Source organism: Triticum urartu, chromosome 5 (genome assembly GCF_003073215.2).
Source record: "Triticum urartu cultivar G1812 chromosome 5, Tu2.1, whole genome shotgun sequence".
Taxonomy (NCBI): Eukaryota; Viridiplantae; Streptophyta; class Magnoliopsida; order Poales; family Poaceae; genus Triticum; species Triticum urartu.
The window spans coordinates 547,569,856-547,592,269 of NC_053026.1; the positions used below are offsets into that span (position 1 = coordinate 547,569,856).

A 22,414-nucleotide genomic window follows, 5' to 3' on the forward strand; every position below is an offset into this window, starting at 1 on the left:
TCATAATCTTTGCTAAAAACTTGAATGCTGGTTTTACATATTTGCAACAAAAAGATCAAACGGAGTTTGTAAAAGTTTGTCTTTATCACTTTCAGTTTGTCAACTGAATTGCTTGAGGGCAAGCAAACGTTTAAGATTGGGGGAGTTGATACGTCTCCGTCGTATCTACTTTTCCAAACTCTTTTGCCCTTGTTTTGGACTCTAACTTGCATGATTTGAATGGAATTAACCCGGACTGACGCAGTTTTCAGCAGAATTGTCATGGTGTTATTTTTGTTCAGAATAAAGAGTTCTCAGAATGACCTAAAACTTCACGGAGCCAAGTTTTGGAATTAATAAAAAATATTGGTGAAAGAATCATCAGAAGGCGGCCCACACCCTAGGCACAAGGGTGGGGGCGCGCCCACCCCCTGGGGCGTGCCCTCCCACCTTGTGGGCCCCCTGGACCTCCATCGACCTCAACTCCAACTCCATATATTCACTTTCAAGGAGAAAAAATCAAAGAGAAGGATTAATCGTGTTTTACGATACGGAGCCACTGCCAAGCCCTGTTTTTCCTCGGGAGGGAGATCTGGAGTCCGTTCGGGTCTCTGGAGAGAGGAATCCGTCGCCATCGTCATCATCAACCATCCTCCATCACCAATTTCATGATGCTCACCACCGTTCATGAGTAATTCTATCATAGGCTTGTTGGACTGTGATGGGTTGGATGATATATACCATGTAATTGCGTTAGTTTTGTTAGGGTTTGATCCCTGGTATCCACTATGTTCTAAGATTGATGTTGCTATGACTTTGCCATGCCTAATGCTTGTCACTAGGGCCCGAGTGCCATGATTTCAGATCTGAACCTATTATGTTTTCATGAATATATTTGTGTTCTTGATCATATCTTGCAAGTTATAGTCACCTACTACGTGTTATGATCCGGCAACCCCGGAGTGACAATAGTCGGGACCACTCCCGGTGATGACCGTAGTTTGAGGAGTTCATGTATTCACTCAGTGATAATGCTTTGGTCTGGCACTCTATTGAAAGGAGGCCTTAATATCCCTTAGTTTCCAATAGGGCCCTGCTGCCACAGGAGGGTAGGACAAAAAAATTCATGCAAGTTCTTTTTCATAAGCATGTATGACTATATTCGGAATACATGCCTACATTATATTGATGAATTGGAGCCAGTTCTGTGTCACCCTATGTTATAATTGTTGCATGATGAATGCCATCCGACATAATTATCCATCATTGATCCATTGTCTACGAGCTTTTCACATATTGATCTCTGCTAAGTTCCTTTTTCTGTTGCCATTGTTACGATTGCTACAATACTGCTACTATTACTTTTGCCACTATTACCGTTACTTCCATACTACTTTGCTTCTAAATACTTTGCTGCAGATATTAAGTCTTTCAGGTTTGGTTGAATTGAGAACTCAGCTGCTAATACTCAGGAATATTCTTTGGTTCCCCTTGTGTTGAATCAATAAATTTGGGTTGAATACTCTGATACGTCTCCGTCGTATCTACTTTCCCAAACACGTTTGCCCTTGTTTTGGACTCTAACTTGCATGATTTGAATGGAACTAACCCGGACTGACGCTGTTTTCAGCAGAATTACCATGGTGTTATTTATGTGCAGAAACAAAAGTTCTCGGAATGACCTGAAACTTCACGGAACACCTTTTCAGAAAATATAAAAAATCCTTGCAAAAGATGAATGCCAGGGGGCCCACCACCTGTCCACGACGGTGGGGGGCGCGCCTGTCCCCCTAGGGCGCGCCCCCTACCTCGTGGGCCCCCTGGAGCTCCTCCGACCTCAACTCCAACTCTATATATTTGGTTTCGGGGAGAAAAAAATCAGAGAGAAGGATTCATTGTGTTTTACGATACGGAGCCGCCGCCAAGCCCTAAAACCTCTCTGGAGGGTTGATCTGGAGTCCGTTCGGAGCTCCGGAGAGGGGAATCCGTCGCCATCGTCATCATCAACCATCCTCCATCACCAATTTAATGATGCTCGCCGCCGTGCGTGAGTAATTCCATCGTAGGCTTGCTGGACGGTGATGGGTTGGATGGGATCTATCATGTAATCGAGTTAGTTTTTTTAGGGTTTGATCCCTAGTATCCACTATGTTCTGAGATTGATGTTGCTATGACTTTGCTATGCTTAATGCTTGTCACTAGGGCCCGAGTGCCATGATTTCAAATCTGAACCTATTATGTTTTCATCAATATATGAGAGTTCTTGATCCTATCTTGCAAGTCTATAGTCACCTATTATGTGTTATGATCCGTTAACCCCGAAGTGACAATAATCGGGATACTTGCTGGTGATGACCATAGTTTGAGGAGTTCATGTATTCACTATGTGTTAATGCTTTGTTCCGGTACTCTATTAAAAGGAGGCCTTAATATCCCTTAGTTTCTGTAAGGACCCCGCTGCCACGGGAGGGTGGGACAAAAGATGTCATGCAAGTTCTTTTCCATAAGCACGTATGACTATATTCGGAATACATGCCTACATTATATCAATGAACTGGAGCTAGTTCTGTGTAACCCTAGGTTATGAATTGATCCATTGCCTACGAGATTTCCATATATTGTTCTTCGCTTATTTACTTTTCCGTTGCTATTGCTATCATCACTACAAAATACCAAAAACATTACTTTTGTTACTATTACCTTTTACTACCGTTACCACTATTATCATATTACTTTGCTAGTAAATACTTTGCTGCAGATATTAAGTTTCCAGGTGTGGTTGAATTGACAACTCAGCTGCTAATACTTGAGAATATTATTTGGCTCCCCTTGTGTCGAATCAATAAATTTGGGTTGAATACTCTACCCTCGAAAACTGTTGCGATCCCCTATACTTGTGGGTTATCAAGACTATTTTCTGGTGCTGTTGCCGAGGAGCATAGCTCTATTCTTTGAGTCACTTGGGATTTATATCTGCTTATCATTATGAAGAACTTGAGAGATCCAAAAACCAAGATTTATCCCTCAACTACGAGGGGAGGTAAGGAACTGCCATCTAGCTCTGCACTTGATTCACCTTCTGTTTTGAGTAAGCTTGCGACACCTAAACCTGCTTCTGCTATTCGTTCTGATATGTCGCATGTTATTGTGATGCCACTTCTGCTATGCATGATACTTATGATGAAACTACTTCTATGCTTGATACTACTGTGCCACTTGGTGAATTTCTTGATGAACAACTTGCTAGGGCTAGAGAGAATGAAAATATTGAATCTGATAATAATGATGAAATTGATGATGAAGACTTACCTGTTATTCCTGAGGGTTATGTTTTTGATAAAGAAGTTTCTTTAGCTATTTTAGCTTGCAAAGATAGATACGAACTCAAGAGGTTATTAGCTAAATGGAATCAGCAATCTCTAAATGCTAGAATGAAACCTGACCCTGCTTTTGCTACTTCACCTATCTGTGTTACCGATAAGGATTATGAATTCTCTGTTGATCCTGATATAATTACCTTGGTTGAATCTGATCCTTTTCATGGCTATGAATCTGAAACTATTGTGGCACATCTTACTAAATTAAATGATATAGCTACCCTGTTTACTAATGATGAGAGAACTCGTTACTTTTATATCCTTAAAATATTTCCGTTCTCATTAAAGGGTGATGCTAAGATATGGTTTAATTCTCTGGATCCTGGTTGTATGCGTAGTCCCCAGGATATGATTTATTACTTCTCTGCTAAATATTTTCCTGCTCATAAGAAACAAGATGCTTTAAGGGATATATATATAACTTTGTGCAAATTGAAGAAAAGAGTCTCCCACAAGCTTGGGGGAGGCTTCTCCAATTACTTAATGCTTTGCCTAATCATCCTCTTAAGAAAAATGAAATACTTGATATCTTTTATAATGGACTAACTGATGCTTCCAGAGATTACCTGGATAGTTGTGCTGGTTCTGTTTTCAGGGAAAGAACGCCAGATGAAGCTGGAATTATATTGAATAATATGTTGGCAAATGATAATAATTGGACACTTCCTTGACCAGTTCCTGAACCAACTCCTGAGCCTATTCCTGAACCAACTCCGAAGAAGAGGGGTGTTCTATTTCTCAGTCCTGAAGATATGCAAGAGGCAAAGAAATCTATGAAATAAAAAGGTATTAAAGCTGAAGATTTTAAGAATTTACCTCCTATTGAAGAAATGCATGGTCTTAATTTACCGCGTGTTGAAGAAACTCATGGTCTTGATAACCCGACACAGGTAGTAAAGGTAAATTCTCTCTATAGATATGATAAAGCTGAAATCCCATTTACTAAGTTTGCTAGCCCATGCTTAGATGAGTTTGATAAATTTATGGCTAAGCAAGAAGATTTTAATGCTTATTTTGGTAGAAAATTGAAATACAATTCAAATATGCTTGAACACTTGGGTGATTATATGGCTAATGTCAAAGGTGAACTTAAACTTATTAGTAAACATGCTTCTATGGTTACCACTCAAGTAGAACAAGTACTTAAAGCTCAAAATGATTTGCTCAATGAATTGAATAGTAAGAATAATGATAACGTTGTTAGCTTTATGACTAGAGGTGGTAGAATGACTCAGGAACCTTTGTATCCTGAAGGCCACCCTAAGAGAATTGAGCAAGATTCTCAGAGAAATAATGTAGATGCACCTAGTCCATCTAATAGGAAGAGAAAGAAAAATGATAGGACTTTGCATGCTTCTAGTAAACCTATCGCTGAACCACCTGAGAATCCAAATGATATTTCTATCTCTCATGTTGAAACACAATCTGGTAATGAACCTGAAACTAGTGATAATGTTAATAAAAATGTTCATGATGATGCTCAACCTAGCAATGATAATGATATAGAAATTGAACTTGTTGTTGATCTTGATAACCCACAATCAAAGAATCAACGTTATGATAAGAAAGACTTTGTTGCTAGGAAACATGGAAAAGAAAGAGAGCCTTGGGTTCAAAAACCCATGCCTTTTCCTCCCAAGCCATCCAAGAAAAAGGATGATGAGGATTTTGAGCGCTTTGCTGAAATGATTAGACCTATCTTTTTGCGTATGCGATTAACTGATATGCTCAAAATGAATCCTTATGCTAAGTATATGAAAGATATTGTTACAAATAAAAGGAAGATACCGGAAGCTGAAATTTCCACCATGCTTGCTAATTATAATTTTAAGGGTGGAATACCTAAGAAACTAGGAGATCCTGGTGTACCAACTATACCATGCTCCATTAAAAGAAACTATGTTAAAACTGCTTTATGTGATCTTGGAGTCGGTATTAGTGTTATGCCTCTCTCTTTATATCGTAGACTTGATTTGAATAAGTTGACACCTACTGAAATATCTTTGCAAATGGCCGATAAATCAACTGATATGCCTGTCAGTATTTGTGAGGATGTGCCTGTTGTAGTTGCAAACGTTACTATTTTAACGGACTTTGTTATTCTTGATATTCCCGAGGACGATAGTATGTCTATTATTCTTGGAAGACCCTTTTTGAATACTGCAGGGGTTGTTATTGATTGCACTAAAGGCAATGTCACTTTTCATGTTAATGGTAATGAGCATACGGTACACTTTCTGAGGAAACAACCTCAAGTCCACAATATCAATTCTATTGGAAAAATTCCATCGATTATATTTGGAGGTTTTGAATTTCCCCTTCCTACTGTCAAGAATAAATATGATATTCTTATTATTGGGGATGTGCATATCCCCGTTGAGGTAACATAGTGTTATTCAAAATTTCTCCGGTTCCATGTTATTCGGAATGAGTTTGTTAACAAGACCTAATCAACCTTGTTAGTGGATTCCTTTTGATGAGTATGAGATGGATGAAACTAGAAGGCACAACCTTCTCTACCCCACTTTTACTTTCTGTTATTTATATTAAATAAAATAAAAATAAGTATTTTTCTGTCTGTTATCTCATTATCCGTGCAATATAAAAATACCCCGAAAATAAAAGTTCTCCAAATGCCCTGAAATTTAAATATGATTTTTTCTGGAATATTTGAGAATATTTGGCACTGAGAACACAGCAGGAGGAACTGGCACCTAGCCACGAGGGTCAGGGGCGCGCCCTACCCCCCTGGGTGCGCCCTCCTGCCTCGTGGGCCCACGGTGGCCCTCCTCCACTTATCCTTTCACCCACACACTCCTTCTTCCTCCCACAAACACGAATATCCTGCTCAAACCCGAGTCCAAGCTCATTTTGCTGCCATTTTCGATCTCCTTGCTCAAAGCACCTCTCACAAAACTGCTTGGGGAGATTGTTCCTTGGTATGGGACTCCTCCATTGGTCCAATTAGTTTTTGTTCTAGTGCTTTATTCATTGCAAATTTGTGCCGCCTAGGTGACCATCTTCTTGAGCTTGCATGTCAAATTTATATGGTTCCAAGTAGTTTTGATGCATGATATAGGCTCTAGGCACTTGTAGGAGTATTTTCTATCAATATTACTAAGTTTGGTTTACTCTTGTTTTGAAGTTACTAAAAATTTCAGAATTTTTCAGAAAATGATGAAGAGATTTTTGAGGGGCTCATCGAGCCGAAGCTCAAGGGAAAAGCAAAATGAAGAGGCACAGAAGCCCAAATATAATTTGCCTCGCACCGCGGAGGTCAGGCCGTGTGAATGGCCCTCCGATGATTTCTTGAGAGCCACCGGGATTTATGAGGATTTTTATGAACTAGCTAATAATGCAGGCTTCACCGACTTCCTCCACGACCAACGCGAACAGTATCTCTTACTCACTAATACTTTTGTGCAAAACTTCTACTATTATCCTAGGGAATCACCTCCTTCGGTAGAGTTTCATTTATATGATGTGGTTAAGAAGATGTCACTTTATGATTTTTGTCGGGTTTGTTTGATCCCTTTCAAGGGCAAAATAGAGGAACCACATCGTGGCGATGTGGATGGGTTTATTGATACCATCACCGTAGGGGAAACGAGGAAGGTTTCTGATGCACGAATCACTAGCATACATTTTCCTGTTTTACGCTACTTTGCAATATTTGCTAGTCGTTGCTTAATTGGTCGCGGAAACTGTGGAAACCTTAGTGTTCCTGATATTATTATTTTGTTCCATGGTCTATTCTGTGATAACTCTGTGAGTATGGGCAGTATTATTACTAAACGGTTGAGTCTTAACCGTACAAAGGGCCCCATCTTTGGTGGTATCTATGCTTCACGCCTAGCTGCACATTTTAACATACATGTTAGGCATTATGAGAAGGAAGAAAAATTGCTGCCTCGTGTTTATTTAAATTATAAGAGTATGGTAGCACATGATTTCATTATAAAGAATAGGGAAGGGGAGTTTAAATACAAATTGTTCTTTCATAAAATCATCCCGAGACTATTACCTTGCCTGCTCCTTCCTTGTTTGATTTATTTGCAGGCCAGTACCTCGTCTCGCCGGAGGACATTCACGCCTACCGGAACCCTGCACCAGCCGCAGAGCCAGAGCCGGAACAACAAGTTGATCCTCCACGACAGTCTAATTACCAGTGGGATCCGGAGATGATTGCCAACCAGTGGCAGTCAGAGTCTTCTTCATCGCAGTACGACCCCAACTATTATTATGGATATCCGCCAGGCCAGCCGTGGCCATAGACCAACTTAGGCCAAAAGCCTGAGCTTGGGGGAGTACGTATTTCCCACCGACATTACATTTATGTTCACACACTCATTGCTAGATGTCGGTGCTCATACTTTTTCACTGTATTATCCATGCTAGTTTATTTTCCTTTTTATGCTTTCTTCTTGTGTGTTTAATAAACCTTAAGAAAAACAAAAAAAATAGTTGTAGCTTTTAGCTAGTTTTAATTTCCATGCTTGTAGTAGTAATTAAAAAGAAAACCCAAAAAGATTTCCTGTTCTTTTTGTGCTTGTTGGGAGCTTTCCCGTGTAAATAGTTTTATTTATTTTCTTTTCTTTGGGGGTCGATAGGAGAAGACCATGATTAAATTGTTGAAGTGGCTCTTATATGCATTATTGTTTATCTGACAAAAGAGCCCATATTGCATTGTCTTCTCCTGTTTATTGAATGCTTGCAGATTCCAGCTTAGTCCAATGCACGCGCACTATTATTATTATTCACATCGTTTGGTTGTGCAAGTGAAAGGCAATTATGACGATATATGATGGACTGACTGAGATGAGAAAAGCTGGTATGAACTCGACCTCTTTTGTTTTTGTAAATATGATTAGTTCGTCGTTCCTGATTCAGCCTATTATGAATAAACATGTTTGCAATGACAACTAGAGATCATAGTTTCTTGTGCCATACTTGATTAGCTATGAGTTATAATGGTTTACCTTGTGTGCCAACATGCTATTAAAATGGTTATGATGTGGTATGATAGGGTGGTATCCTCCTCTGAATGATTTAAGTGACTTGACTTGGCGCATGTTCACGCATGTAGTTGAAACAAAATCAACATAGCCTTCACGATATTTATGTTCATGGTGGATTATATCCTACTCATGCTTGCATTCAGTGTTGATTAATTTTAATGCATATTCATGACTGTTGTCGCTCTCTAGCTGGTCGCTTCCCAGTCTTTTGCTAGCCTTCACCTGTACTAAGTGGGAATACTGCTTGTGCATCCAATTCCTTCAACCCCAAAGTTATTCCATATGAGTCCACCATACCTACCTATATACGGTATCTACCTGCCGTTCCAAGTAAATTTGTATGTGCCAAACTCTAAACCTTCAAATAAATATCCTTTTTTGTATGCTCGAATAGCTCATGTATCAACTAGGGATGTCCGTATCTTCCATGTTAGGCGGGTTATTCTCAAGAGGAGTGGACTCCGCTCCTCACTCACGAGAAAATGGCTGGTCACTGGGATGCCCAGTCCCATGCTTTATGCAAACTAAATCAAATTAATTGCAAACAAAACTCCCCCTGGGACTCTTGTTAGTTGGAGGCACTCGTTGTTTCGAGCAAGCCATGGATTGATGCTTGTTGGTGGAAGGGGGAGTATAAACTTTACCATTCTGTTTGGGAACCGCCTATAATGTGTGTAGCATGGAAGATATCGTCATCTCTTGGTTGTTATGTTGACAATGAAAGTATACCGCTCAAAATATTATTCATCTCTATTTCAAAACCAAGCTCTGGCACCTCTACAAATCCCTGATTCCCCCTGCGAAGGGCCTATCTATTTACTTTTATGCTGAGTCATCATCCTCTTATTAAAAAGCACCAGTTGGAGAGCACCGCTGTCATTTGCATTCATTACTGTTAGTTTACATTGAGTATGACTTGACTGGATCTCTTTTACATTGAATTACAATGTCTAGTCAGTCCTTGATCTTTAAATGTGCTCTGCATTTATGTTTTGCGGTCTCAGAAAGGGCTAGCGAGATACCATCTTGTTATATCATATTATGATTGTTTTGAGAAAGTGTTGTCCTCCGAGATTTATTATTACTGCTCGCTAGTTGATTATGTCATTGATATGAGTAAACTTGAGGCCTAAGCGTTATTGTGAATGTGGTTAGTTATAATCTTTGCTGAAAACTTGAATACTGGCTTTACATATTTACAACAACAAGAGCAAACAGAGTTTGTAAAAGTTTTTCTTTATCACTTTCAGTTTATCAACTGAATTGCTTGAGGACAAGCAAAGGTTTAAGCTTGGGGGAGTTGATACGTCTCCGTCGTATCAACTTTTCCAAACACTTTTGCCCTTGTTTTGGACTCTAACTTGCATGATTTGAATGGAACTAACCCGGACTGACGCTGTTTTCAGCAGAATTACCATGGTGTTATTTATGTGCATAAACAAAAGTTCTCGGAATGACCTGAAACTTCACGGAACACCTTTTCGGAAAATATAAAAAATCCTTGCAAAAGATGAAGGCCAGGGGGCCCACCACCTGTCCACGAGGGTGGGGGGGCGCCCCCCTACCTCGTGGGCCCCTTGGAGCTCCTCCGACCTCAACTCCAACTCTATATATTTAGTTTCGGCGAGAAAAAATCAGAGAGAAGGATTTATTGCATTTTACGATACGGAGCCGTCGCCAAGCCCTAAAACCTCTCGGGAGGGCTGATCTGGAGTCCGTTCGGGGCTCCGGAGAGGGGAATCCGTCGCCATCATCATCATCAACCATCCTCCATCACCAATTTCATGATGCTCACCGCCGTGCGTGAGTAATTCCATCGTAGGCTTGCTGGACGGTGATGGGTTGGATGAGATTTATCACGTAATCGAGTTAGTTTTGTTGGGGTTTGATCCCTAGTATCCACTATGTTCTGAGATTGATGTTTCTATGACTTTGCTATGCTTAATGCTTGTCACTAGGCCCGAGTGCCATGATTTCAGATCTGAACCTATTATGTTTTCATCAATATATGAGAGTTCTTGATCCTATCTTGCAAGTCTATAGTCACCTATTATGTGTTATGATCCGTTAACCCCGAAGTGACAATAATCGGGATACTTACCGGTGATGACCGTAGTTTGAGGAGTTCATGCATCCACTATGTGTTAATGCTTTGTTCCGGTACTCTATTAAAAGAAGGCCTTAATATCCCTTAGTTTCTGTAAGGACTCCGCTGCCACGGGAGGGTAGGACAAAAGATGTCATGCAAGTTCTTTTCCATAAGCACGTATGACTATATTCAGAATACATGCCTACATTATATCAATGAACTGGAGCTAGTTCTGTGTCACCCTAGGTTATGACTGTTACATGATGAACCGCATCCGGCATAATTCTCCATCACTGATCCATTGCCTACGAGCTTTCCATATATTGTTCTTCGCTTATTTACTTTTCCGTTACTATTGCTATCATCACTACAAAATACCAAAAACATTACTTTTGTTACTGTTACCTTTTGCTACCGTTACCACTATTATCATATTACTTTGCTACTAAATACTTTGATGCAGATACTAAGTTTCCAGGTGTGGTTGAATTGACAACTCAGCTGCTAATACTTGAGAATATTCTTTGGCTCCCCTTGTGTCGAATCAATAAATTTGGGTTGAATACTCTACCCTGGAAAACTGTTGTGATCCCCTATACTTGTGGGGCCCGGAGAGGGACAGCGGCGGCGCCAAGATCCGGATCCGGAGTTGCTGACGGCTAGCATGGAGAACCATGACTTTGGCATGGTGTGGATGGTGCCGGACCGGAGGGGGCCGATGAGGTTGTGATCGGAGAGAGTGTTTTGGTGTGGTGGACAGCACCGGAGTTGGGCTTAAATAGGTGCGGCTAGGAGAAGGGCCGGGAAGCAGGCCAGAGTGCGGAGTAGGCTTCTTGATCGTCGCGCCGGCATTGAGGCGCCACCCCTACACCCCTCTCCCCTCCTAGTGCTCGTCTGGTCGCGTCGCTCTGACAAGCATCGATGCTGTGGAGTCATGTCCGCTCTGGAGTGATGCTTTCTGGCATGAATGCACAGCAACCACTTCATGTGGAGAGGGTTTTTCGGCGGTTGGGTGACCGGGGTGTTGGACGCGTACACGGCGGCGGTCCGGACACCTTCAAAGCCCTCTGGTTTGTGTGTCCGGTTCGTGGGATTATGAACAACCAGACTTGTTCGCAGATCAATGAGGTGCCGCGTTGGATGACAAACTACGTCTGGGCGGCTACGTCTGAACGTATGGTCAAGGGTCCACGTTGGAGATGCCTTATGGCTTCGAAAGTGCTCTTCTAATCCTGAGCTCATATGCACCCGGATGAACAGTAAAAATCCAAAACAATAGTAACAAAATGTAAAAAAAACTGATTTTTTTGCAATAAACATTGATGAATGTTTTATGCGTGAAAATTTTCATGATATAAAATGATATTTTTGAAGGTCTAGGAAGAAGAAGAAATCGATGCTCCAAAATGCTTTCAAAATTGGTCTTTTTGGAGCATCGATTTTATTGTTTTTGCCCAGACCTCCATGAATGTCATTTTATCATGAAACATTGCACAGATATGAGACATCATCAATGCTTATCAAAAAAAATCAGATTTTTTTTGCATTATTTTACTATTTTTTCTGATTTTGCTGTCATATGGGTGGTGAGCTCGGGATTAGAAACTTTGTGTTCTTATGGCTTTTGCTTCTCTACTCAGGACAGTCTGTCTAATCAACTTTCTTGTATTTTTTTTGTTCTTTAGGGTTGTGAGAGCATCTCTAGTAGACGCCTTATATCGCGCCGAACTGCAAAATAACCGCCAGTTTATAGTTTTGCGCGAAAAAAGTGGCCCGAATAGAGACCGTATCGGACCACAGCCTTTAAAAAAATTGTGTGCAGCAAATTCTCCCCCTCAACCTTTAGAAACACAGGGCGGGAGGCCGACCCAAGGGTGACCCCTATCGCTAGCGAGATTTGGCGGGAGGGACATTTCCGCGCGGCAGTTCCTGCTCTCCCTTCCCTACGCCGCCATTGATCTTCCTCCGCCCGCTCTGGACCACCTTCCTCGGCTCTGTAGCGCTGCCATGGACGCCTCCCAGCCATCGCCCATCACCGTGGAAGTCATGGACACGCCAACCCCTGAAGCAGATCTCGTCGTTGGTCGTGTCGTGCCCGTCACCATTCAAGCTATTGGAAATATGCCCTAGAGGTAATAATAAAATGGTTATCATATTTCCCGTTCATGATAAATGTTCATTGTTCATGCTAGAATTGTATTGACCGGAAACTTAACTACATGTGTGGATACATAAACAACACTGTGTCCCTAGTATGCCTCTAATAGACTAGCTTGTTAATCAAAGATGGTTAAGATTTCCTAACCATGGGCATGAGTTGTCATTTGATAATGGGATCACACCATTGGGAGAATGATGTGATAAACAGGCCCAACCGTAAGCTTAGCATCAGATCGTTTAGTTATTTTCTACAGCTTTCTTCATGTCAAGTATCAGTTCCTTAAACCATGAGATCATGCCATTCCTGGACACCGGAGGAATACTTTATGTGCTATCAAACATCACTTCATAACTGGGTGATCATAAAGGTGCTCTACATGTATCTCCGAAGGTGTTTGTTGGGGTTGCATGGATCGAGACTGGAATTTGTCACTCCGTGTGACGGAGAGATATCTCTGGTCCATCTCGGTAATACAACATCATAAGAAGCTTCATGTGACTAATGAGTTTAGTTACAGGATCTTGTATTACAGAATGAGTAAAGAGACTTGCCGGTAACGAGATTGAACTAGGTATGGAGATACCGACAATCGAATCTCGGGCAAATAACATATAGCTGGACAAAGCAAATTGTATACGAGATTAACTGAATCCTTGACATCATGGTTCAACCAATAAAGATCTTCGTGAAATATGTGGGAACCAATATGGGCATCTAGGTCCCGCTATTGGTTATTGACTGGAGATGAGTCTCGGTCCTGTCTATATGATTCTCAAACCCGTAGGTTCGCACGCTTAACATTCGGTAGCGCTAGGGTAGTATTGAGATATTAATAGTTGAAAGTCCAAAGATTGTTCGGAGTCCTAGATGGGATCTAGGACATCACGAGGAGATCCAGAATGCTCTGGAGGTAAAGATTTATATATGGAAATTAAGTTGTTGTCAGGGTTCCAGGAAAAAGTCCGGGTTTTTTGGTATTGTATCGGGAAGTCACCGGAAGGTTCCAGAGGGTTCCAGAGGGGTCCGGAAGTCCTCAGAGGGTTGCACCCCATCCCAAACAGTAGCATGGTCTGTAGGGGGGCACCCTGGCCTTATTGGGCTAGGCGCACCAGCCCCTACTTGGCCCATGCACCTAGGGAAAGGGAAACCCTAAGGGGGAGGGCCCTCCACTTGGCTTGGAGGGCACTTCTCCTCCCACTACTAGGAAATACCTTATAGGTAGATACTTAGCAGCAGCGAGGGGTAAGAGCCCCACGCTACTACTACTTAGCAGCAGCGCGGGTAAAAACATTGTGCTACTACTAGAGAATAGTAGTAGCACAGGCCTACCATTCTCACGCTACTACTAAGTGATCCTCACCGTGTCCCCGGGATGGACCATAGTAGTCGCGCGGGGTATAAAAGCCGCGCTACTAGTAACTTGACAGCCGTAGCGTGGGTATATTACCCACGCTACTACTACGGATAGACACGGTGGTAGCAGCACCGCACCCGTGCCCCGCGCTACAACTAATCCGCACGTCCCGGTCCCTCTCCCTCCCACGCCCCACCAAATCTTTCCCACGCCGCCGCTCCTCCCAATCCGCGTCCTCCTCTGCCTCTCCGCACATCTCGCCGCTCCACGCCTCCTCCTCCTCCTCCCTCCGCTCGCGGTCGCCTCTCCCGATAGATCTGGTGCCAGGGTTCGTGACGCTAGCGGACGGGGGAGCGGAGACGTGGGGGGATGGGGAATCTGCGTGGCGGCCTCGACGAGCAGATCGAGCCATGGCGGCGGCGGAGGAAGCCATGGCACCGGCGCAGATCGACGTGAGGATGGACGTGGCGCTGCTCCACTGCCAGGCATGCCTCCTCCCCCTCAAGCCCCCATGTTCAGGGACTTCGGCTGGGACCTACCACGGCGTGGCGAAGCACAAGCGCGTGTGCCCGTGGATACCCTGCTCATGCCCGCAGCCGGACTGCGCCTTCCTCGGCCCCCCGGCAGCGCCAAGCCCCCCGTCGAGCTCGAGGTGCCGCTCGTATCTCCTCCTACTCCCGGCTATTTCAAGTCATGGGTGCTTGATTTTGCATGTTTCTCGGGTGGGTCAGGGTGGATTCCGGCAGATCGGCGGTCGGCAGGCTGGATGGATCGGTTGTTCGCCTTTTCTTAATTGAAAACCTTTGATGCTGTACTAGGTTGCTAGCGATTGAATGTTTGAGCTGGTGCATTGGTTCTGTGCGTGAATCGTTTGGTTTGCTACCAATTTCAATGTACTGTACATTCTGTACTAGAGAATTATGAATGTTTGTAGGAATTCTTGTAAGGTCGCATAAGAGGCATGCATAAGGTAGAGGTTCTTATAGGTGTTGATATAGTTGGTCTTGACCTGCATTTTGGGCCTTGACCAATTGGACCAAACAGCGTACTGATTTTTTGTTATTCTCAGTGCTTAGAAGAATTAATTTGCTATCAGGTTGCTTGGTAATGAGTTATCATCACCTTATAAACATTTCTTTTGCATTTAATCCCGCCGTCGATGCCTCCTCGGCCGCCGATGTCTCGTCGTGGCCGTGCTTATGCATAGGCATCGCCCAGCATCGCGTGCAAGTTAGCCTGTCAGCAACATGAGCAGTCTTCCCACCCTCTCCCCACTGGGAATTTAATCTTGCTATACTGAAGTCCAGCTCTTTAATTAGGTCACAGATTTTGTACTGAAAAAAAGTGTTGTTTAGAGACAGTAATGGTTAAGGGCAAAACCATTGATTTTACAATTTGTACCACAAGTGTCGAGCGTGCATTTTCTACTTTGAGGTTATTTAGGCAAGCTACAGTCATATGGTGGAAGGTGTTTTTCTATCCAACAGGTTGTAGCTAGTAAGCATAGAGTAAAATAATAGATGAAGATTTCCTTATGCAATTTAGGAGCGGAAAGAAACATATAGCTGATTACTCTGTTTCAGCCAAACATTTTTTTGTTTGTTCATGTTTGAGGAAGAAAACCAAACGTATAGCAATTTAAGGTAGTTCCGTTTTTTGTCTTGTGACAGGCGCATGACGACTATGGCAATTGGCGCCAAATCCCGGATTTCATTGGAACATGTGTGAAGAAATGCCTGTCACCTAGTACTTCGAGCCGGTGGCCACCTTCTTCTTCACCCAGAAGAAGGTGAGAGTTATACCGTGGGTGTTGTCCTTATTGATTCTTTATCCAATCCATAGTGAAGTAATCCTGGGAAATTTTCCACACAACAAAGAAGTGGCTACTTTCTGTTATGTCCAGTGTTTTCTAGCCATATCTTATAGAACTGTTGATTTCCTTGGATTCACAACGGGATATAATGTTTATCCACACAGTACCATAAAGCAAGCTTGATCAGCATTATGATGCTTGTTCTTCTGATATGGAGATGGGGTATAACTGCTATCTAGTCTTTTGGGATGTAATATTTCTATTTTTGTTATCTTATCATGTGATGCATTAGTTACTACCAGGATATAAGGTAGGTCACACCCATTCGTTAGATATTACTGAAGGAAGAATCCTATTTATCAAGTACTGTGCTATTAGTTTGAACATTAGTACTATGCTATGCATCTCATGGAAATTAGTATTGTGCTATGCATACAACATAAGGATGCTGGTTTTAGTTTTAAAGAAGTAGACTAATTTTCCTCGCTTGCAACTCTTATGCATAATTACTGATATATGAAAACTGAAATTGTTTCTGTCAAGTGTTGGGTTCCTGTTATGACTGATTCCTTACCTGGTATGCTGGAAAACCTGCATATATAATTTCATTCTTATGAGTGTACTGAGGCTAGATTATTTTGTCGCTCAATTTGCAGGCTTTCTCCATGATTAATATAAATTATGCAAGGATTAGAGGGTATGTTGATGCTACTACTAATCATTGTTGGTGAAACAAATGTCATTTGAGAAATCTTGGCCCATTGTTCTTCTTAATGAAGATTGTTACCAACTTTATCCTTTCCTGTGTCTCAAAACTGTCAACCTAGCTCATAGAACGATTTTTTTTAGGATTCAGAGGGTATGTTGATGCTACTACTAATCATTGTTGGTGAAACAAATGTCATTTGAGAAATCTCGGCCCACTGTTCTTCTTAATGAAGATTGTTACCAACTTTATCCTATCCTGTGTCTCAAAACTGTCAACCTAGTTCATAGAACGATCTTTTTTTAGGATTCAGAGGGTATGTTGATGCTACTACTAATCATTGTTGGTGAAACAAATGTCATTTGAGAAATCTTGGCCCATTGTTCTTCTTAATGAAGATTGTTACCAACTTTATCCTTTCCTATGTCACAAAACTCTCAACCTAGCTCATAGAACGATCTCTTTTAGGATTCATGGTTTTTCTGGTTATTATACATTACAACGAGTTCATTGTATTCAGATTCCTTACAACTTCATGCACCTGAGCTATTTGCAGAAGGAGGGGAGCTGGCCTTCTTCATGTCTCGGGGGAGTGTCTTCCTTGGATTCAACAAGAAGGGGACCCGGCCTTCTTCACGTCTCGTGCAACAAGTATGGTCCAGCCTCTAGTTGTTATCATTGATTCATGTGCATGTGCTAAAAAGAAAGAAAATACCCTACTGGATTTGAAAGAGGACGTGAACCAATAAGTTTTACTTCTCCGACGTGGGCGCAGGGGTGATTGACGCGGACAACCACAGCCCGGTGGGTTTCCTGCTCTTCAACCACTAGGAGGCGGACTTCACCGTGAAGCCCGGAGACTGTGTCGTGCAGATGACTGTCCAGGTGATTGCGAATTGCGACACTGGAGGTTGCCGAGGTGGAGGACCTCGATGCCACCGTCCGGCGGGAGGGAGGGTTCGGGTCCACTGGTAGTTGAACTCCAAGTCTTGGTAGATACATCTAGACAAGTGGTATGGTTGTTTGCGTCTGGTGTTAAATGGGATCTCGTGAACTCTACGAGCTGAGATGTTCAATGTTGCGTCCATGAACGCTGCAAGTGCTAAGATTGGTTATGTGATCTTAGTTTATTTTGCACTGGACATGTCTTGATTTCCATCCACGAATACAGCATCTAACTTTTATTTTTTTTTAATTTCTAATTAGTTAGCTATAGCGTGGGGGGAATGGTGTGCTACTACTACTTAGGATAATAGTAGCGTGGGGGGGAATGGTGCGCTACTACTACTTAGGATAACAGTAGCGCAGGTGCAGAAGAGTGGTAGCGTGGGTGGCACCGCGCTACTACTAAAATGTTAGTAGTAGTGCGGGGTAAAAAGCACGCTACTGGTAATATTTAGCTGTAGCGTCGTAGTAGTAGCGCGGGAACCCGTGCTACTAGTATGCAAAAAACCAACGCTACTAGTAGCATTTTTCCTAGTAGTGCCCCTTGGCCGCCGCCCCCTGCCTTGGGAGGGGGCCTAGGGATGGCATGCCCCTCCGTCACCCTATATATAGTGGGGAGGTGCAGGGGGCAGCCAACCCTTCCACGCTTGCCCTGTCTCCCTCCCGTTACTCCTCCTCCATGTCCCGTCAGCGATTAGCGAAGCCCTATCGGGATTCCGCTGCCACCACCATCACCACCACGCCATCGTGTTGGGTCTAGATCTCATCTACCTCCTCTCACTCACTTGCTGGATCAAGAAGGAGAGGACGCCGCCGAGTCATACGTCTGCTAAACTCGGAGGTGACGTATGTTCGACACCATATCAGATTGGATCTTGAAGAGTACGACTACATCAACCGTGTTATGATGCTAACACTTTCGGTCTACAAGGGTATGTAGAAACAACCCCCTCTTGTTGCTTTGCATCTCCTAGATTAGATCTTGGATGTTTGTAGGAAATTTTTTTGATTTTCATGCTTCATTCCCCATCACAAGCCTCCACCGCCCATCCCCGCAAACTCCAAGGCAAATTCGTCGTCTAGAGTGGCGCTCCCGCCACCGCCGCCAGGAAGGCACATGCGCCTGCCGTTGTGGCGACCTCTGCGAATCCGGTCCAGGCCATCTCACCCCCACCGGTGAAGATGCACAAGGTGGCACGGGTGAAACGCAAGAAGGCGGCCAAAAAAGGTGCTACGAGCACCGCACCACCACCTCCTCCGATCGCCACCGTAAGAGCTTCCCCAAGGACGCCCACCGATGATGTTGCTGTCGCCGCCCCTGAGGTGTTCGGCAGAATGGGCACAAGGTATGGAACTTTGATTTTCTTCAAGTTGTTTTCACTTTTTGCCATTGCGGTTGTTCATGACTTCTGGAGCTAAATTGTAGCGCCATTTTGCATGATGCGACTGCCGAGTTCGTGCACATGTTGGATGACAACGCCATCGACATTGATCAAGCCCCGATTGATGATTACGGCTACAATAAGATGGATGGTGTTGTGGACGGTCATGGTGAGGAAGAAGATGAGGTGGAGGAGATTGGGGAGGGGGTGTTCGACAAAGCGCAAGCAAAAGTGCGCGTGAGATTGAAGAACTACACGCAATTGAAAGATCAAGTCTTGATCAAGGCTTGGGAATTTGTGTCCCTTGATGCATGCACCGGCACTGACCAAACCAGTAAGCGGTATTGGCAAAGGATAGAGGACCAGTTCTTCCAAACGATGGCAAAGTATCCCTCGAGGACGTCATGCGCCTATTCTTGGGGATCGTAGTAATAATTCAAAATTTTCCTACGTGTCACCAAGATCAATCTAGGAGATGCTAGCAACGAGAGAGAGAGAGAGAGGGATTGCATCTTCATACCCTTTAAGATTGCTAAGCGGAAGCGTTACAAGAATGCGGTTGATGGAGTCGTACTCGCGGCGATTCAAATCATGGAAGATCCGATCAAGCGCCTAACGGACGGCGCCTCTGCGTTCAACACACGTACAGCCCGGGGACGTCTCCTCCTTCTTGATCCAGCAAGGGGAGAGAAGAAGTTGAGGGAGAACTCCGAAAGCACGACGGCATGGTGGTGATGGAGCTTGTGGTTCTCCGGCAGAGCTTCGCCAAGCGTGACGGAGGAGGAGGTGTTGGAGAGGAGGAGAGGGTTGTGCCAGGGGAAGGGTGCGGCTACCCTTTCTCTCTCTCACTATATATAGGGGAAGGGGGTGGAGGAGGCGCCCTATGGTTCCCTAGGGAAGGGGAGGCGGCCACAAGGGAAACCCTAGATGGGTTTGGGCGCCCCACCCCTAGGAAACTTGCCCCCCAAGCCGGGAGGGGCGGCTGCCCTAGGGGAGGCGCCCCCAGCTCTCCAGGTTACGTGAGAGGGGTTGGGAGGGGCGCACAGCCCCTTAGTGGGCTGGTGTGTCCCCTCCCCTTGGCCCATAAGGCCCCCCAACGCTTGTCGGGGCCTCCGAAACACCTTTCGATCACGCTGGCACTACTAGGAAAAAACACTACCAGTAACGTAGGTTTTTTGCATATCAGTAGCATGGGTACCCGCGCTACTACTACAATTTTAGCAGTAGCGTGTTTTTTACCCCACGCTACAGCTAAAAAAGTTAGTACTACAGCTAAAAAAGTTAGTAGTAGCGCGGTGCCACCCACGCTACCACTATTCCACACCTACGCTACTACTATCTAAGTACTAGTAGCGCCCCATTTACACCCACGCTACTACTATCCAAGTGCTAGTAGCGCCACATTTTTCCCCCATGCTGCAACTAACTAACTAGAATTATTTTTTAAAAAAAAGTGAGATGCAGTATTCATGGATGGAAATCAAAACACGTCCAGTGCAAATAAACTAAGTTCACATAACCATCTTAGCACTTGCAGCATTCATGGATACAACATTGAACATCTCAACTCGAGATCCCATTTAACATTAGATGCAAACAACTAGACCACTTCTCTAGATGTATCTACCAAGGCTCGGAGTTCAAACATTGGTGGATCCCAGCACTCCCTCCCGCCGGACGGTGGCGTCGAGGTCCTCCACCTCGGCGACCTCCGGCGTCGTAATGACCTGGACGATCATCTGTGCGACGCGGTTGCCGGGCTTCACGATGAAGTCCGTCTCCGAGTGGTTGAAGAGCACGACGCCCACCAGGCCGCAGTAGTCCACGTCGATCACCCCTGCGCCCACGTCGGAAAGTGAAAACTTGTTAGTTGGCGTCCGCATCCAAATCAAGTAGGGTATTTTCTTTCTTTTTAGTACATGCACATGAATCAATAGTAATGCATAATAACAAGAAAAAATAACCATGAATCCTAAAGAAAAAGATCATTGTTTGGGCCAGGTTGATAGTTTCGAGGCACGGTAAAGGATAATATTGGTAAAAGTCTTCATTAACAAGAACAATGGGCTGAGATTTCTCAAATGACATTTGTTTCACCAATAATGATTAATGACGAGGCATGTAGCATTTACCTGAGCAGCATCAGCATACCCTCTAGTTCTTGCAAGAACTTGAAGGCCAAGGTTCTTAGCTTCACTGACTAGCACAAGTGCAGCAGCACCGTCGCTGTACATTGAATATATAATAAGAATGGCTTTATAGTTACACATCCAGGCAAACATTGCTTTACCTAACTTATATTAACCATGGAGAAAGCCTAAATTCGAGCTACGAAATAATATAGCTTCAGTACACTCTTAAGATGATACATTTACTACTGTAGATATATAGCATAGTTTGACTGCATGCTGCATATACCAAAGGTAATCTGATCGTGTAAAAATAAAGCTACAATGCTACACTAAGAAGTACCATAATTCTAAATGAAATAGTTGAGTTTAGAGGTATTAAACAAACACACTTTGATCACAAAGATCAATATCTACTTGCTTAAATTCAAATGCTTTACTCAAGATTGTGATACCATACTTGACTCTGGCTGCATATTAATTACTCTACAATGTTTAAAGGGAGCACATTGTTTATTCATTAGTGCACAATCTTCAGAATGGGCGAAAATTTCAAAAAAAAAATCGCTCACTTACAACTAGCGGTCATCTTCCAAAAGAAATAAATAATACTCCCTACAGAGGGAGTACGAATTAACAGTTCTAGTAATGCTAAAATAATTACTCCGTACATATTTTTTGTTATTCTACACTCAAAAGCATCCTCAGAAAATTCTTACAGCAGAAGTTGCTCTGCTCACCACCTTCAGGCATATGCATCACCACCTTCAGCAAACACATGCACTAGGACAACCCACGGCCATGGCGCATCAACCAATCAACCAATGCATGTTTCTTGTATGTCACAGGCTCTCGGTTAACTTCACTAATAATCAGTACATATGTACTCACTTTCAGGGAACATATGCTATCTTTTGTCTGTACAACATATAAAAATGTAAATACAAGAAATAAAAACAAGATTATATGCAACTGTGTAATGCTCAGAGCACATCTAGAATGACATACTTTATATGCATATCTGTAATGCCTAGGGCCTACAATAAGAAACAATTCATTAACAGACGGGATTCTTTGGAGATAAGACATTCAAATTTGGCAAATTTTGAAGAAATCAGGATTCGGATGTTCGAAAGGAAAGCACATGAATGGAACACAAAAAATCAACCATTCAAAATCAGCAATGTGTAGCACAATGTACTCCCTTTAAACATTAGCGCTGATCTCCACGGGCAGCTAGCAGTGTATGCTGATGCACAATGTATACATCAAACTCCCCAAAACCAAAAACCAGAACCCAAAGATACAAGCACACAAACACACACAAGCACGCATGGTCTACAAAACCAAGACCCAAGATACAAACCCAAACGACACACACCAAATAAATGGCAACAAAACCCCAAGACCCTCTTTTAGTGTTCTGTTAACTACATGTACATTAGGTACATGAGGTTCTGC

General features: G+C 43.2%; 1 protein-coding gene across 1 annotated transcript; it reads left to right on the top strand.

Moving 5' to 3' along the window:
* The first annotated feature begins 14,105 nt into the window (after nucleotides 1-14,105).
* LOC125505963 lies at nucleotides 14,106-17,663 on the top strand. Its single transcript, XM_048670857.1, has 4 exons — nucleotides 14,106-14,630; nucleotides 15,649-15,767; nucleotides 17,054-17,148; nucleotides 17,273-17,663. Exons 1-4 carry the CDS (start codon nucleotides 14,466-14,468, stop codon nucleotides 17,326-17,328), a joined length of 435 nt encoding a protein of 144 aa, XP_048526814.1. The 5' UTR covers nucleotides 14,106-14,465; the 3' UTR covers nucleotides 17,329-17,663.
* The last annotated feature ends 4,751 nt before the right edge of the window (nucleotides 17,664-22,414 follow it).